General features: G+C 44.1%; 2 protein-coding genes across 8 annotated transcripts in view; one reads left to right on the forward strand and one right to left on the reverse strand.

Moving 5' to 3' along the window:
• LRTM1 (leucine rich repeats and transmembrane domains 1) overlaps positions 1 to 13,194 on the forward strand; it is a 29,679-nt gene extending 16,485 nt beyond the window's left edge. The window contains exons 3-5 of the mRNA XM_053217778.1: positions 3,050 to 3,124; positions 4,775 to 5,408; positions 11,050 to 13,194. Of these exons, the coding sequence (XP_053073753.1) occupies positions 3,050 to 3,124; positions 4,775 to 5,408; positions 11,050 to 11,483 (1,143 nt within the window). The 3' untranslated portion in view covers positions 11,484 to 13,194. The remainder of the gene's footprint in view (positions 1 to 3,049; positions 3,125 to 4,774; positions 5,409 to 11,049) is intronic.
• CACNA2D3 (calcium voltage-gated channel auxiliary subunit alpha2delta 3) overlaps positions 1 to 18,445 on the reverse strand; it is a 1,033,852-nt gene that overhangs the window by 124,517 nt on the left and 890,890 nt on the right. The gene's annotated exons all lie outside the window — the stretch shown is intronic.

Here is an 18,445-nt window from a genome sequence, read left to right on the forward strand (position 1 = left end):
TTACTATCTGGCCCTTTACACAAAAATGTTTGCTGACTCCAGGGAAAGACAGAGACATACAGGTTGATGCAAATTACTGGTAACTTTCTAGTTCTTAGAGTGAGAGTTAGGTTCATAGGTGTGTGTTATATGATGATGCATCAATGACTGAATGCTACGCTGGTCACAGATCATCTAGGAATGATTATTACTAAATTCTGTGCACCTGAAAATACATAGGAAGGAGGGGAAGGAGGGAGGAAGGAAGGATTTAGCCCTTATTAAGATTTAAATGGCTCTCTGTTACCTACACCTGACTTTCCTCCATGGTATCACAGGTGTTCCAAGAACGTTGTAGAAAAGGACAAAAGATAGCAGGCTGGGTAAAGGGGACTTTTCAGGGAGGAGGCAGGATGGTTATATTGGGTTCTGTGAGACTGGAAGGGGCATGGCCAAAGGAGGCAAGGGATCCCAAAGTTCAGGCTCTTAAGGATGGTCACAATCCAGTTTTCCAACTTCATTCACAAGGGTCCTCCTCCCTCGGTCCCACCAGAGTGGCATGAGGGCCCAGGTATCCTGGTCTTTGGTCAGCGTCTTCCTCCTTCCTGTCGAGTCAAGGCTGTGCTTTGGACGCTAGCAGCATAGAGGTCCTGCCAGGCATTCTCATGGGTAACCGTGAACATTTACTAAAGCATTCAGGGCCATGACACGCATTGCTTGCTTTAATTGAATCCTTGGAGCAATCTTGTGAAGCCAAAAATATCACTATCCCTGTGTTAAAGATGAGGCTATTAGGATCCCAGAGGGAGACTCACTCGCCCAGAGACATCGGGCTGGTGAATGGTGAAGCTGAATCCAAATCCAGACCCATCTAATTCCAAATCCCACACTCAACTGCTCTATTACACTGCCACTTCATGCTACATCAGTAAAAGCACGGTTTTCACCTTCCTTGCAGTCGCCTTGCGCATGGGAGCATTTTGGCCTCGCTGAGGAGAAGCCTCAGACACTGAAACCCCACCTCAGCAAATGACAGGGGGATTTGCACATTCAAAGAATGTTCCAGTCCCCAGTGGGAAAGCTCCCAGCAGCTCCAACTAGGGAACAGCCACAGTTCATGGACACCTGGTGCTCATGGGGCAGCTTTATTGTTTCAGACGTGAAAAATGAGGGAAGGGCCAGAACCTCAGCATCAGGGAAATGATGAAAGACTGAGAAGTATTTCCAAAGTCAGGCGAACCGAAAGGTCAGTTCGGGGGGAGAAAGCAAAGGAGCAGCTGAGAAGTATTTGTGGCACCAGTGAGAAGAGACTGTGATGTCCACTAAAGGAAGCCATGACTATGAATTTCAGAGCATCAAGACCCTGTCAACACAAGCTAATCCCTACGGACGTTGGCTGAATAAGACGAAACGAGTGTACTGTGGAGACCGTGTCAGCCTCCAGCAGGCCAATTTGTCCTCATATTACACACTCTGCTGGCTCTGTTGCTAGACCCCCAGATCGAGGAGCCACGGCGAGCGTCCCCCAACCCGACGGGGGTTGACACAGCATGGTTAATAAGTCAACAGAATTCAGAAGCCACCACCGGATTAAGAAGGCAGTTTTATTTCGGTGCCCTGCACTTCAAGCAGATTAAATAATCAAAAAGGCTGAGCCATCGAGGTCATGTTTGAATGCTACAGCTGTTCACTGAGGTTTGACAAACATTCTCTCTGGGGCTCGCCATCTGAATGGGAAAAGCAAGGGTGATCTTGGGGAGGCCGACACTTTAAGAAAGAAGAGGGGCCCAATCAAAAGATCCTCTTATGGAAAACAATCCCAGCCAGATGGAGACGGTGGAAGCATTGCTTCAATAAGCAGTCTCCTGGAAGCCACAACCCTTTGCTGCATTGAAGAAAAAGCACAAGCGGGATTCAGAAAAAGTGAATGACAAGCTGGGCTCTGGGTTTGCCATGCCCTCGGTTTGTTGATCTGCAGATTAATAGAGGTGGGCCACGGGTTCAGCAAGGAAGCTTGCGGAGATTCAGTCATGAAAGGTGAGCCATGATGAATCCCCTCCTGCTTTAGAAAAGTTCTCTGTCCGTGAGAGGAAAGGGGTCCCTTCTGCAAGGTATCTGTGGGAAGCCTACTTCCCGGTTGCATCTCTCTAAAGACCAAACAGATTGAGAAAATGTCTCTAGTGGGGAATGTATATTTGTGCCACATTGGGTCCAAAGAAGGGTGTGGGGACAAATGTGCTCAGCTATCGTTGGATATGCAGTCGGCCTGCTGCAGGCCATTTCATAGAAAATACAGCGCTTCAAGTTGGAGCTCATATATCGTCCCCTTGGGCAGGTGGGGGAGTGGGACCTAAGGAAGAAGGAACAAGCTGGATATAAGCTCAGAAGGACAAGGCTTTCATTAATAGATTAGTGGACTCTGTGGAAAACTTGTTCTCTGGCTTCAGATTAGATTTTGTGCAACTAATTGATGCCTGAGCCCCATAGTTAAAGTGGAGGCATTGACTCTTCTCTCCCAGGAAGATGTGTTGGCTTTGAAAAGAGTCATTTAGATTATTTGCAAAATTACAGAAAGGGAAACAAGGATTTTGCTCTTTTATATTTTGGAACAGGGAAGGGGACTCTGATGTTCTATATCCCTTGAGCTAAACTAAATGAAGCAGAATTTTCAGAAGACTCTCCACATATCTTCCCTGTTGCCCTAGGCACTGTTCATATCAGTAGAGAATTCAGAGGCCCAGTGCATTGGACAGCCACATTGTCTATTTCCCTACTCAAGGCCCAGAGCAAACAAACAAACGACCTCTTCTAAGAGCTCTCTCTATACGTAGACAACATCTTGAGTTTTAAATATTATTGTGTGGCCTTGTGAATTCCTCTGCCAATTTAACAAAATGTCCTTGCCACATTTTGAAATTCAAATCTCTGGAACAAAACAGGAAGAATTATAGCTACTCTGGACAATGATCTAGCAGTATCTAAAAAAATGTCAACCCAGCATCCTCTCTGAACTTTGTGAGGAAGCTCCTGTTGATTCCAGAGACCCTCTTCGTAATTTCTGCATGGTCAGGTTGTCCCGTGCAAGGCCGCTCTCTGCAGCATCATCTGTAGTGAAGGCAAGCAGCAGCAACTCAAATGCCCACCAGTAAGGGAATGGCTAAATATTAAATCTGGCATGGTGTCACCGCGGAATTGCCTATAGCGCTTAAAAGGAATGAACAAACCCTCTAGATATCTGCATGGATAGGTCAGCTTTGAGTGAACAGAGTAAATTGCAGAATGAGATGTGCCAAGGACTATATTTATGTAGTCTTAAAACACACTATATAAAACATCATGTAGCATGTGGGTGGGGGGTATAAAAGTTTTACAGGTGGTAAAACATAGCAGATAAGGATCCTGGCAGACTCTGGAAGCAGACTGGGTTCAAATCACGATTCTGCTACTCATTGTCTATGTGACCTTGGACAAATGATTTAGCTTCTCTGTGCCTCAGTTTCCTCACCTTTATAATGGGGATAATAATGAAACCAGATTTACAAGGTCATGAGGATTAAATGTATAAGATTATATATATAATGCACTTATAATGGTGCCTGGCTCAAAACATGGGATACATGACTGTTTGCTATTGTTGTTGTTATGAAGTATTGTTTGTTAAAGGCCTAGAGGGATATATTGGTGATGGTAGGGGTGAGGAGGGTTCATGCTGGAAAACATCACTTGGGTGCTAATCAAAGGGATTTCAGTAATGCTTTGTTTCTTTAAGTTAAAAGAAAAAAGAGGTGAAAAATATGACAAACTATGAATGATTGACAGAACTTTGTTATAGGAATATGGGTGTTTGTTACATGCTTTTCTGCATTTTTAAAATCTCTTGAATAAAAAGTAGAGATGATAATCATTCATGGAATTATACCTGCAAACACGACATCAATATATAGGAATACTGTAAACCTACCCTATCCAATATGGTAACCACTGCCACCATGTGGCTATTTAAATTTTAATTAACTAATGGGGCGCCTGGGTGGCTCAGTTGGTTAAGCGTCCAACTTCGGCTCAGGTCATGATCTCACGGTTTCTAAGTTCCAGCCCTGCGCCAGGCTCTGTGCTCACAGCTTGGAGCCTGGAGCCTGCTTTGGATTCTCTCTCTCTCTCTCTCTCTCTCTCTCTCTCTCTCTCTCTCTGACCCTCCCCTGTTCATGCTCTGTCTCTTTTTCTCAAAAATGAATAAATGTAAAAAAAATTTTTTAAATAAATTTAAATTAGTTAAAATCAAATACGAATAAAAATTCAGTTCCTTGGTTGCAGTAGTCGTGTTTCAAGAGCTCAGTAGCCACATGCAGCTAACAACTACCATACTAGACAGCAAATACAGAGCATTTCCATCACCACAGAAAGTTCCATTGGCCGGCACCGATCTGGAGCATACCTTTTGGAAATATGAATATCTGACTGACCTGCTATTTTTCTAAACTTCTGTCCTCATATAATTCTGCTGCACCCTACAACAGGCATGTGCCCCCCAAGATTTTTTTCACCTTTCTATTTGACAGTCTTCCATCTCCCTATTACTGAGCCACCAAGAAAGTGTTTTTCCCGAGGCCTCTGACCATAGTTAGCACAGAGTGTGCAACAGCTGACCACGCTGGGGAGGAACCCAGCCCAGCCTGACTTTCCTAAGTATGGGGAGTGACAGAATGTCTCGTACAGGTAGATGTAGATGTTAGCTGGCTCCGAGTCACCGTACTTGTGATTTCAAAGGGGGGACAAACGCTGACATCACTTACAGATTGGTTCTGATCTCAATTTCTTTTCGTTGCTTGCAGGTGAACTGCTTCTGCTTTCCAGTGTGATCTTCCTGCTCCGGGTGGTGTGTGGCTGCCCCACGAGGTGCCACTGTCACTCACCCTCACGGTCTGTAGACTGCAGCCGGCAGGGTCTGGCTGAAATCCCTCCCGATTTGCCTCCTCAGACCCTAACGCTGCACTTGCAAGATAACCAGATACACCAGCTCCCTGCTTTTGCATTCAGGTCGGTGCCACACCTCAGGACCCTGAACTTGTACAACAATTCCCTTTCAGATCTGGCCCCTGGAGTCTTCCATGGACTTCAGCACTTGCAGGTCTTAAACCTAACCCAGAACTCCCTGCATTCTCTGGAAAGCAGACTTTTTCATTCCCTCCCACAGCTGCGGGAGCTTGATTTGTCATCAAACAACATAAGCCACCTTCCCATATCCCTGGGTAAGCCTTGGGAGAACCTGACGGTATTTGCAATTCAACAAAACCAGCTTCAGCAGCTTGATCGAGAGCTCCTAGAATCCATGCCCAACGTGAGGCTTTTATTTCTCAAGGACAACCTCTGGAAATGCAATTGCCACCTGCTCAGTCTTAAACTCTGGCTGGAGAAATTTATCTATAAAGGTCAGTAACGTCTATCTGAAACCTCTCATCTGTGTGTTACTGGCCTAGGATGAACCTCATCTGTTGTCTGCATTAGAAGGAACATCGAGGAGTGTGTGAGGGGCCAGTGTAAGCTTTTTCACACTGATGTCATTTCATGGTATGGCAAGAGAGGCAGTGAGTCATTAGAGACTGTTTAAATTCAGGATTTAAATGCATCTACAAACATGATTCACAGAGACAACTTTCCACTTTTTGACTAACAACATTACTTATCTGAGAGCTGCAGGCCCCTAAGAAGGAGGGAAATTCAGTCACCCCCTCAATAACTGCTCAGCTCCAAAGTGGCACCAAACTCTAATTTTCAAGTGTGATCCAGCCCGGTATCTCTCCTTGGGAGTTTCCCCCTGTGTATGCATCTACCAATTTGATAGCTACAAATCTTCCCTAAGATTATCCCTTCTGCTTTAGCAAATACCACTGTTATTGAAATTGGATGCAATAGGGACCCCTCTCTAAAGTTGTTTACTATTTCTTCACCAGATGATAAAATCAAAGAAAAAGAATCTAGAATATTAAAGATGGGGGCTCTGGAAATCACCCAGAGGGTCACCAAACTACAGCCCAAGGGCAAAATCCAGCCCCACTCCTGTTTTTGTAAATATTTATTGGGAGACATCCAGGCTGATTTATCATGTCCTTAGCTGTTTTGCACTATAAAGGCAAAGCTGAATAGTTGTGACAGAGACTATTTGGCAAAGCTTAAAATATTAACTATTTGGCTCTTTATAGAAAAGTTTTCCAATCCCTTCTAACTCAATGCTAGCCTATAATCAATGGGAAATGGAGGCCCAGAGATGATCAGTGACTTCTCCAAAATGACAGAGTAGAAGCACAGATAAGAATAGCATGAATGACTGTTGGGTCTTGGCCGTACATTCTTTCCTCTATAGCACAATGCTTCTTTCCTCTTAATTTTCAAGCATCATTCATTCATTCATTCATTCCTTCATTCCTATACTTGAGTGCCACTTATGTGCCAGGCACTTTTCTAGGCAATGAGAAAATGTGAACAAGAAAATCTCTACTATCATGGAGGTTAAAGCTGATAACAGAAACAGATGTTAAATAAGATGGCCAATAAATATCTAAGTTCAGACAGCACTTGGCACTGGGAAAACAATGAGGCAGGGTGAGGGGAGAGACAGTGATAGGATGGGGGTCCCACTGCAGACAGGAAGGACAGGAAAGACCTCTCCAAGGAGGTGACATGGGTGAGCAGAACCTGAACAAGGAAGAGAAATGAGCCATGAGATAATTGGGAAAAAGGATAGAAAGTGCAAAAGGTCTGACAGGGGAGTAAGCTTGGCTTGAGTGAGAGACAAAAGAGGGACGACGAAAAGTGGCTAGAACAGAGGAAGGGGCGGAGAGAGCAGAGAGATGAGGCAACACAAGTACTCAGGGGCCAGGTCAGGTAGGAATGTGCAGAGCGGGCTGAGTCATTTGGATTTTATTTTAGATGAAATGGAAATCCCTTAAAGAATTCTAGTCAAGGGAACAATATCTAATTACATGTCAAAAGGTGACTCTGGTGACTCTAGGGAGAACAGACAACAGGCTGCCGAAGCAGCAGCAAGGGGATTAGGGGAGAAACTGATTTCAGTCACCCAGGGAAAAGAAGATGGTAGCTCAGACCAGTGTTATGAGAAATGACCAACTTTGGGAGATACTTGGAATACTGAACAGATAGAAATTGCAAATGGACTGGAATGGGAAATGAAGAAAAGAGAGATTATGGGAAATTCAATTTGTATTGTCCTGTGAGATTAACCACATAACTAGTGACGCCAGGGGCTGATAAGGGACAGACCTCCACTTCCCATTGATTATAGGCTAGCATTGAGTTAGAACAGGTTGCAGTGCAGGTCTTGATGCTGCCTTCTTTGGCAAGTGGGCTAGTATATGGGGGAGACCATAAATCGAGAGTTGAATTGGGGGCGAGTCAAGTTCAGGATGCCCATTATATATCCAATATATACCCATATATATTATGGGTGCTGTGGAGTTGGTGGTTGTATGTTTGAGCCTCTAACTCAGGAAGCTATCAGAGCTATAGACATGAATTAGGGGATCAGAAAAGTCTGGATGGTTGTAGCTGTCACATAGAGGGAAGGCGGATAGAACACAATGTGAGTTCAGACATACAATACTGAACTAAGAATCCCTCTCAACAATATAACAGCAAATAGCCTATCACTAGCCAAATAATCTTCAAGTTGACCTACAACAGGGGGCATGCAATGTGGCAAAAGTCGTTCTAATAAAAGGCTGCAATTAAAACTTTTCACACCTAGAGGCAAAGTGGCTTTAGCAATTGTGTTCTGACTAAATTCTAAGCATACACTAAACCATCACAGAAAGAAAGTTTTCATCAAAGAACATTTCTTGACAAAAGATAGTTGCCAGGTCCAGGATACTAGAAGCAGCATGGGCTAGAAGAAAGCTCCCCTACTCTGCCACAAACTCACAAACTTTGACCTCTGGGCACGTTAATGTCCCTCCCAACCTCTCAGCATCACCAGGTGGAAGCTGACAGAGTTAAGCCAGAAAGTTCCTGGAGCACATTCTGATTCTTAGATTGCATCATGAACAATAGATACTGAATAAGGCAAAACAGATACTGGTCAAGACCTTATTTTTTAAAGGCTACATAAATAAATACAAACACTAACAGTATGAGTCAGGACAGCCTGGTGGATATGACACCCGTGTCAGTGATGAGCACAATTAAAGTCTGTTGCTTACTCTCGTTAGAACCAAGGGGCGAGGTGGGGCTGGGTCCCATGCAGTCGTTCATGGACATAAGCCCCTTCCAGCTTCTGATGGTGCCACTTTACCACGTGGCCTCTAAGGTCACCATCAAGTGGGAATAGATCACATGGAGGATTAAGCAGATGGTTTTGTGGCCTGAAAGTGGCATTCATTATTTCCATGGGCCAGAACTAAGTCCCCAACCTGACGACAATGGGCAGAGAAATTTTGCCTTCCTGTGGGCTCAAGAGCCAAAAAATGTGCTTTCATGAATACCTACTAAACATCTCCTTCACAAAAGGAGGCACATAGATTTTGTAATCTGTATTCCTCTCTCTCTATTCAAGAGTATTCAAATCATCTTCTTGTCAATAGCTAACTGTAACATTTACAGTTAGGTATTGTGTTAAATACTTGACATACTTCACCCAACTGAACCTCAGAGTGATCTTGTGAGATGAATTTCACCATTACCCTCCCCTCCCACTTTCCAGATGAGCAAGCAGAGGCAAAGAATGACCAAGTACTTGCTTACGGTGGCACAGCTAAGTCACAGACTCAAAATCTGAATCCAATTTCTTCCAAGACACTGGTTAAGAGCTACCGGTGGCCAGATAGGGGATAATGAGGGCTCGGCAAGCTGCAGCTTCTTGCATTATCAGCTGCTATGAATCTAGAAGGGAGGGGGCCTTTCCCTTGATGACGCTCAAGCTGTCATCAGCAGATTTGCCTTTTGGGGTCATGGCTGAGGAGATGGTAGTGGAAGGCTGGGAGGTGAATCCCAAGGACACAGCTGCACAGGTGGCCAGGGAGCTCTTGGTGGCCATAGCCTCTGACTTCCAGGATGTCCCTGGCTCCAGCCTGTGTATTTCCTCAGCACTCTGGGTCCCAAGGCCACGAGTCCCACCCTAATACTGATCATAAGGAAGCTTTAAACTGGAGAAGATACTGTGTAAGCCTGGAGTGATGGGGTGGACCACCCCAGTCTAAGAATGGGTCAGCTGGTAGAATTTTTGGTCCCATGGCTGGCAGCCTTTCTTTCCCTGGGGGGTGTCTCAGTGTTCTTTGGCCAGTTTAAATGTCATTACTTCTTCTCAGACTTCATTTCAGTCTCTGTGGCCTTCTGTCTTATAACAAGTTGCTGGGCAGAGGCATGAAATGGTCCATGAGGCAGGGATCTATAGTCTCAGCATAGCCTAAGGGCACCTAGGGCTCATCAGGAGCAACCACCCTGTACCTCTGGCCTCCTGCATATGAGCTCAGGAAAGGAAGAAATACTTCTGATACCTTTTTGCTTTAGAGTTGGGGCTCTTGCCTCAGGGGATTACTGAAGAAGCCAGGAGGGACCTAAGAGACATTAGTCATAGGCCATTCAGTTTCAAGCAGTGGTGACCAAAAAGTATGGGTTGAATTTTGCCATAGCCACTAATCCCAGTGTGACCTGGGCCATGATAATGCTTGCACTACAAAATGGCTCCATCTACTCACAGGGCCTTGTAGGACTCTGCTTATGAGACCCAGACAATGGATGGAAGCTGTGCAACAGGTTATAATTACATTGAAGTGACCATCTCCTGCATGTGATTTTTCTCGCATAATTCCATAATCCACCTGTGGTGTGTACAAAGAACCTAACTTGGCCAAGAGTGGTGCCAGGCTTCACAGCCATCCTGGGGGAGGAGTTCATGGCAGCTGGGGGAGCTAAGCTGGGGGAGCTGAGGTCATGCAAGCCAAGTTCTGACTGGTCAAAGGGCCTAACTGAAGGTCATTGTGTTTACTCCACTGACCTCAAGAGGCTCCAGAGGAGAGGGAGAAAAGGGAGGAGGAGGTGGAGAGAGGCTGTGAGTGCAGTGGGAAAACTGGGATCAAGAGGAAGGGCAGGGTTTGAATGCTGATCCACCCACTTATGGCCTGGGTGACCTTGGACAAGAATTACCCATTAGAGTACAGTTGTGAGGACTTCTCTAGCACCACTTTGTAAACTATCAAATCAGATACAAATATGGTGTTTTAATGGCAAAAGATCTAACCAGAGAAATCAATTTGCCAGAGGTCAAACAGTAAATCAGTGGTCATATGTGGCCAGAATGAAATCTGTTAGCTCAGTGCTCTTTCTAGAAAACAATTACTGGGCACCCAAATCCACCCCCCACCCCTGAACAACACTAGTCTACATACCTGAGGAAATCAATCACCTTACAGAGAATGGAAACTGGCTCTAATAACGTGCTGGAAAGTTTGGTACTCAAATTACTGAATGTTCCAAGGCCCGAGGAGACACATTAATTGTACTTAATCCCATGAATTAAACTAATATTACTGTCAAAGACACACAAACACTCAAAAGGCCATTGACCTTCCCTTTTGGCATCACTGAAGACAGGTGGTAGACACATGGGGTCTTTGTAATTAACACATAACATCACAGCAAAGGACATTTATTTCATTTACCTGTTGTTTCAGATTTCTGGTGGGAATTTGGTACAGTACCTGTCTCGTGGGGCGGGGTTCTTTGGGGGGTGGTGGTGATGAGTGGCAGGCATGTTGTGCCTCAGGTTGGCCTCCAGTTCCCCTTTTTGTCAGCTTCTACAGGGCTTTTCCCTCAGCATTTATCAGGTAGCAGTGACTTGGATTCTAACGAATTCTTGGTCATACATAATTGCCCATTTAGTGTGTAACGTTTCTAGCATTTAGCCAACTTAGAAATCCTAAAATCATAAAGTCCTTTGACTCCAAAGATGGGGGAAAAGGTGCTTTATATATCATATCTACCTAAGCTTTTGCAGGCTGAGGATTTTGGAATCCAGTCCTACCAGGCTCTGTTGTCAGCCTTTGCTTTTGTTTTTTAAAGGGGGAATAACAGACAGTGTCACCTGTGCATCACCCGACACCTGGAAGGGGAAGGACCTCCTGAAGATCCCTCATGAGCTGTACCAGCCCTGCCCTTTCCCTTCTCTGGGTGTGGGGACATGGGGGGTGCAGCAGCTGGGTTCTGCCCACCGGCCGGGCCCCGGGTCTCCTGAGAGCCCCAGCACGGGGCAGCGAGACCACTCGGAATGTGAGCTCAAACCCAAGCCGAGGCCGGTTAACCTGCGTCACGCGGTGGCCACCGTCGTCATCACCGGGGTTGTGTGTGGGATCGTGTGTCTCATGATGCTGGCGGCCGCCATCTACGGCTGTACCTATGCGGCTGTCACAGCGCAGTACAATGGGGGGCGCTTGGCTCAGACGGACGAGCCTGGGAAGATGGAAGGGAAAGGGCAGCATGACCTCGCACAAGCCTGAAAGCCTCCACCTCAAAGAGGAAGAATCACGTTAGGCCAGAAGAAAGTGTGGAGTCGGGCTGATGCGTTCACTGTGACTGTCTCATTTTGCTTTTTTCAAAAGGAAAACAAAAAACATCCCCAGGGAAAAATTATGTTGAGATTTAAAAAATACCATGTTGAAACAGAGACAATACTGGTGCTCTGCGTCTGAGAAGTTACTGCAGTTACTCTGTGTGGGGGAAGGCCATACCCCACGAAAGGGAAGATCTACCTCTCAGGTACTCTTCCCTGACTTACGTGGCTTTAAAGAGCATCAGAAATTCAAACACACGCACTAGTCAGCATTCCCGGGAGCTTTATGGTCCACTGGAAAACTACCCAATTTTGAGTGCCTGGGAAGAAGCTGGCTATCTTACCCGAGGGGCACTGAATGCCTCTATAATTCAAATTCATGTGAGATCAGTGATACTTTTAGATGTTCTGCATGTTATATATTTAATGGGAGAGTCTGTTGGTTGGGAATTGCATAGCTTGCCACAAGAGTCAGATTATATTTAATTTTCTAAATCAGAAAACCATTTGGGGCTTTCGAGGCCACAGAGGAAGAGGAGGGTTCCATGTCTGGATAATGGGACTCAGGCTCAGGGTCTGGGGAAGTTTTCTGATGCAAGGGTAAATAACATATAAACAAACACTAAGAGGATGGGGAGCTGGAATCCAGGGCACATGTTACCAGAAGGCTGTATCCACCAGGCAATTGGAACCTTCCATTTATAACTCTTACAGCAGGAACAAATTTAGGGTGGGCTGAGAGCAAGATAATGGCTTGTGTGTATCTGTATCTACATACATAGTGCACCGAGTGCACAGACTTGTACAACCACACCCACACATAAACATACTCGGAGCAATCAGTTTACCCACTAATGAAATGCAGCCGTGGCAGGGTGGAAGCCAGCAGCTGTTGACCACCACCCAGATTGTCTACTCAACACTCTGGGGTAGGAAGTAGGAAGGAAGTCTGGGGAGAGTGGAAATCATCAAGAGACTCAAGTTAGGTGGCAGCAGCCATCCTGAATATTGTTTGGGCCGAGGTTTAAAAAAATCAGGTGTGGCCTGCTTTACTCCATGGACACAGTCCTGAAGAGTTGCATGCAAAGTGAATTTTTGTAAATTAAATCATCATTGTAATGCAGTAGGGGAGCTCGTTATTTAAAGGAACCTTTCATGGAATCTTTCTGTAATGGCAATAATTGGCTCCAGATTTATGTATTTTGTAAATTTGCATTTTCTCATGTTAGGTTTTCTTAAAATGTCATCTACTTGCTCTCTCTCATGAATCCGTATCTCACACTTAGAGTCACCTGTTAGTATTAAAATCATTTTACAGAGAGGAGTTAAGGACATGTCAAAAGCAGAGACTGGCAAATATAGGGTCAGCTGTCCCTCCAGAGGCCTTGACAGACATCGCTAATCAATCCCAGCACTCCTCCCAGCTGAGCCTTGATGCAACACAGATGCCTTCTTAAGACAGCACTGTAGGCAACCAGAACTAATCAATTGGAATTGGTTCAAAGGATAAAACACATTTGCCATTCAGGGCACTGGCTCTACATTCACTCCTTCAGGCCATGTAAAACTCAGTTTGGATCCTAAATTAGTAGTCCATTCCCTAACCTGGAATGTGAATGGGAGGTCCACACAGGCAGGAGTTATTTTCTCCCTGTCTGATGCAGCCAGAGCCTTGGCCAATAGTATAAAGAGGCCAAGGGAAATACGGATGAACCTGCCACAGCCCACCTTGCAGGACACACACCTATGCACCCTTAATCATCACAGAGGCCATCTACACCTGCCCACAGAGACTCACAACTAGTGTGGGCCCCACATACCACAAGCTAAAGATGGACCATCTTCTTAGAGCAGCAATTTTGCTAAATGATTTTCTGGGGGCAGCGGTGGGGGGGGGGCATGTATCAACTTTGATGTTAATTTTTTTCTGAATGTTAAAATAAACCTCGATATGTTGAAAGTAGATTGAAAACTCATCATGGATTTTAAGATCAAAAACAGACCCCAGAGAAAGCTGGCTGTTCCAACAACTCCATCCCAAGCCCTGGGGCCTCTTTTCTGCTCTGCCTTGGGAGGCACTTCAGTGGGCAAGGCTAAGCATCCAGTCTAAGGACACAGTGGTTATTTCCAGGTGAAAAAACTCATTCTTGCCCTTGTCCTGGGCTGTAAGTCCTTGGCCAAGAAGGCAACACAAGAAAGGAAATTTAGAAGATCTTTTCATATGTCGTCCCAATTTCACCAAACCTTTCCAGAGCTTGCACTAGGTACCAGGCACGGTGAGAGGTGTTTTTGTGAGCATCGGTCATGTAATCCTGGCAACCAGCTCCGAGATACTTGAACAAGTGTTACAAAAGCTGGGTGGTACCCAGGCCAATAACACGTGCTTCCTCTCACCACTGTGACTTAAGATCGCGAGTGCACAGTGTTCTGCCGGAGGTTTGGTGACACTGCAGGTCAACCCCGATCCCCTACCCACAGTGGTTACATGAGAGAGCTTCCAATATGCCGCAGAAAACCCTGAATGTGGCTAGAATCCTCACTCATCAACACCCATGTCCTACTAGATTTCTAAGTACAGACGATAACTCAGGCAAACAGATTCCTGTTTTATGAATAGTCTTTAAGGCAAATGATTAAAACAATGCCTATGTATATTCAGATTTCGATCTTTTGCCTACAGTCACCACAAACAGCAGTTGGCAATGAAAATAATTACTTACCCTGAAATGTCAACAGCCTCTCAGCACAGAAAAATATAAATCAAATTGTTTAGATTAACAAATGCAGAGTTATCACTTGCTAATATGAGAAATGAAATGTTTCAACTACAAAAAACATCGCAGATGAAAGACCCTATTTGCAGGGTATTCTGTGAGAACCACAAATTATCTTTTACAATGACTACAGCTCATGAGGGGTAATTTGAAAACGCCTCATAGATTATTTTCAGCTGCTTATTGCTGCTGTCATATTCATAAATCCCCCTATACAAATGCCCTTCTATCATAGAGCCTTGATAAAGGCACGCTGTGGACAAAATTCATGCATGGTATGGATGGATTCTGAGAAAACTGTCTAAAATATTGTTTTTCATCATACTGAGTGGAACAGTATGACTACAGACTGGTGATTTTGGTCTTGCCTGAGATCACAAATTTACAATAGCAGGACCCAACGGATGCTATAGCTGTCTGAAGTGAGGCATATAAAAAGGAAGTGTAAAGAATAGACCCTGCCTGCAAATAGAAACTGTAGAGAGAGAAGACCTCGCGGGAAACTGATACCTGAAAAGCTTTTACAATTAAGGCAAATACCCCTGACTTGCAGGGAGAATGTTGTGCTTATGATGGATAAACTGCCCAATGGACAACTGGGTGTTTTATTCTTCCTCACAAAATTCCAAGACTGAAAAGTGATTCACATGATTTCCTCCTGAAGATTCATAAAAGTCCAGTCCCATTACCTGAGTTAACCAAGTTACCTCAGAAATAAGACACTCTTGTCTTAGATCCTAAATATCAAAGGAAGTAGATAAATCAATTTCTAAAATAATCTATGTGTAGTACACATTAATATAACTATGACTGCTAGAAACCTATAACTTTTAACTGGAAATCAGGAAATAACCCCTTCTGGTTTGGTTAAACCCACTAGTGTATCCATTGCTAAATGTTAATGGACAGAAACCTACCAGCAAATGATGTTCCAAACCCTACATGGCATCACTGGGATGTGGTTTATATGCATAACTTTAGGGAACTGTCAAGAGAGGGTGCATGCTCATGAGCAGGGAAGGGGCAGAGGGAGAGGGAGAGTGAGAATCCCAGGCAAGCTTGCTTGCTTGCTTGCTTGCTTTCTTTCTTTCTTTCTTTCTTTCTTTCTTTCTTTCTTTCTTTCTTTCTTATTGCTCTAATTGCAATGAAGTCTCAAAGAAACTCTATTTCCATTTGGAGAAGCGGCTTAATTGTCTACCACTCTCCTTTCAGATTCTTAACTTTTCACTCCACTGGTAGTAAATATCCATTTATTATCAGGATGTCACCAATTACAAAGGCCCATCAAGAAGACCCAGAAAAGGAACTAGAAGATTGGGAGTTGAGACAATCCCTAGAGAACATTTAGTTTAGACCTGACAAATTTGGGATAGCTGTGATCAGCCTCCCTACCCATGTTAAGCATTGAGAATAGATCACGGGAAATTCATCTCCTGAGCCCAGCCACTGCCTCAGAATCCTTTTAAATCTGTATTTTCAGTCCCCAGTACTGATTACCTAGAGTTAACAATAAAGATTAAACCTGTTTTCTACCCTGATATAGTTCTGTGTCCTTAGTTTACAAATGGGAACTAGAAGCATGGAAAAGGAATGGGACTTTTCCAAAGTCACACAGATAATTAATTATTGGCTTGACAAATGCAGGTGCAGGAGCATGGGGTTAACATGGATTATACAACCAAACCCCCATTATTCTTCATGCATTCTGTGTGAACCACAATATCAATATGAACTGATATCAAATATCAGTGTGAACCACAATAACAGACTATGGCATTATGATATTAATTATAGTCCTGCACTCAACCTTTATTGAGCACCCAATTTGTGCCAGTTGTTTCCCAAGTGTAATGCTTTCATTTTCTCTAAGCCTCGTATTGACCAAAACATGTAGGCATTTGGGGCGCCTGGGTGGCTCAGTCAGTTGAGCATCTGACTTAGGTTCAGGTCATGATCTCATGGTTCGTGAGTTTGAGCCCTGCATTGAGATCTCTGCTCTCTCTCAGTGCAGAGCCTACTTTGGAGCCTCTGTTTCCCCCTCTCTCTGTAACTTCTCTCTCTCTCTCTCTCTCAAAAATAAATAAACTTAAAAAATGTGGACATTTTACTGCTACATTACAGATAAACAAAATCACTGGATTTGGATTATTTGTTCAAGTTCACACCATTAGTAAGTAGTGGAGCAGGAATTTGGATGCAGGATCTGGACACTTTCTGGGATGTGACTGGTTTGAAGAAGTCACAGTTGATATGCTTTCCTGGCACTGCTAGCACTGACCTTAAAATATGGCAGAGAAAAGAAACCAATCCACCAGCCAGTATGTCACTGCCAGAACTCTGGTCTCACCAAGACCCAGTAAATCAGATGAAAAGGCCGAGGAAAATGAAGGTCCTTATATCACCCATGACTCTGCTGAGCTGGAAAAGATGTTCTTAGAATGGGAATGTAGAAATTCAGCCACACTCTCTCACAGCTACTTGAGAAAATGATGAAATTAGAGGCTGCCTAATAAGAAGTGTTGCCCATTGAAATACTCATGAATACAAAGATGAAAAAAAGTTATGAGAATCTAGAAACTGAGAATACAGGTCAATGAGATCCAAGCCTCCAGGAGGGATGCCCAACATCCAAAGCAGAGATATGGCCCATCAGATAGATGAGTGGGATGCAAAGGAAGACAGTCTATGTACCACCTATCCTTATTCTGGTATCTTTCCTCTGAGACATGGACTTCACAAACCAGACGGAAACCACTTCCTCCCATATAAGATGTCTGAGAACATTTAAGTCCTACAACACCTGCCATTAAGACCTTGCTGTCTTCCTCCACTAGAGATGAAGAATCTCAACAGTGTAGCATATAATAGGATGATAAAATGAAGAGAGTACAATAAGATAAGCACAATGTAGGGGCTGTAGCTTTTATCTATTGTTTCTTACAAGGAATGAAAATTACAGATGACTTTGGTTTACCTAAGTAGTCAGATCACCAGGCAGTAGGACATGGCGTCTCTCACTGGTCCTGCAATGCCACTCTAGATGGAGGACACCTAGACACTGGACATTTGTTTAGGGGCTGTGCCTATCAACTAGCCTTCTATCTTAGTCTCCAAGGTGTGATTTGAAGTCAACAATAAGTGATCCCTGAGGGGAAGTCATTCACTCTGTCCATCAGCAAACATCCCATATTTAAAAAAAATTTTTTTTAAATGTTTATTCATTCTTGGGAGAGAGAGACAGAGTGTGAGCCTAGAAGGGGAAGAGAGACAGGGAGACACAGAATCTGAAGCAGACTCCAGGCTCCAAGCTGTCAGCATAGAGCCCGATGCAGGGCTTAAACTCACAAACCGTGAGATCATGACCTGAGCCAAAGTTGGATGCTCAACTGACTGAGCCAACCAGGCATCCCGCAAACATCCCATATTTTAATGGTGATTAAAACTAAGAAAGAAACCTAAACAGAACCTCCTGAAAGATATTTTTAAAAAGGAACAAAGGCAGCATTGCCCACAAGATGCAGAAGAAGCATGAAAGATCTATTTCAAAAAATATCCTAGCACAATTTTTAAAGTTTCTGGTTGGATTTGGCGTACATTATACCCACTCACATTCCATTGGCAACAAGATGTCGTATGGCTAAGTTCAGACTTAAGGAGCACAGAATCATACAGTGTCCAGTAGGATGGCACAGGGAGTGAGTGACCTAGCAATAGGCAAGGATATTCAGTCCCCTTATAAGAAAAGAAGGAGGGGCTCTTGGGTGGCTCTGTCGGTTAAGCGTCTGACTCTTCATTTCAGCTCAGGTCATGATTTCACAGTTTGTGGGTTCAAGCTCCATGTCGGGTTCCTTGCTGACAGAAGCCTGCTTGGGATTCTTTCTCTCCCCCTCTCTCTCTGCCCCTCCCCTGTCTGTGTGCGCATATGTACTCTCTCTCAAAATAAATAAACTTTTAAAAAAAGAAAGGAGTAAATAATTGCAAACAATCATAAAATAATGACAAATAATAAAATAATAATGGCTAATAATAGTAAATAATAAATGAATAAAATCTTCCATAGTCACCATCAGAGGTACAGAAGAAACATTAGGACATATTGAATCAGTGATATAGAACACTATTACAGGCATATTCA

This window comes from Acinonyx jubatus, chromosome A2 (assembly GCF_027475565.1).
Source record: "Acinonyx jubatus isolate Ajub_Pintada_27869175 chromosome A2, VMU_Ajub_asm_v1.0, whole genome shotgun sequence".
NCBI classification, from domain to species: Eukaryota; Metazoa; Chordata; class Mammalia; order Carnivora; family Felidae; genus Acinonyx; species Acinonyx jubatus.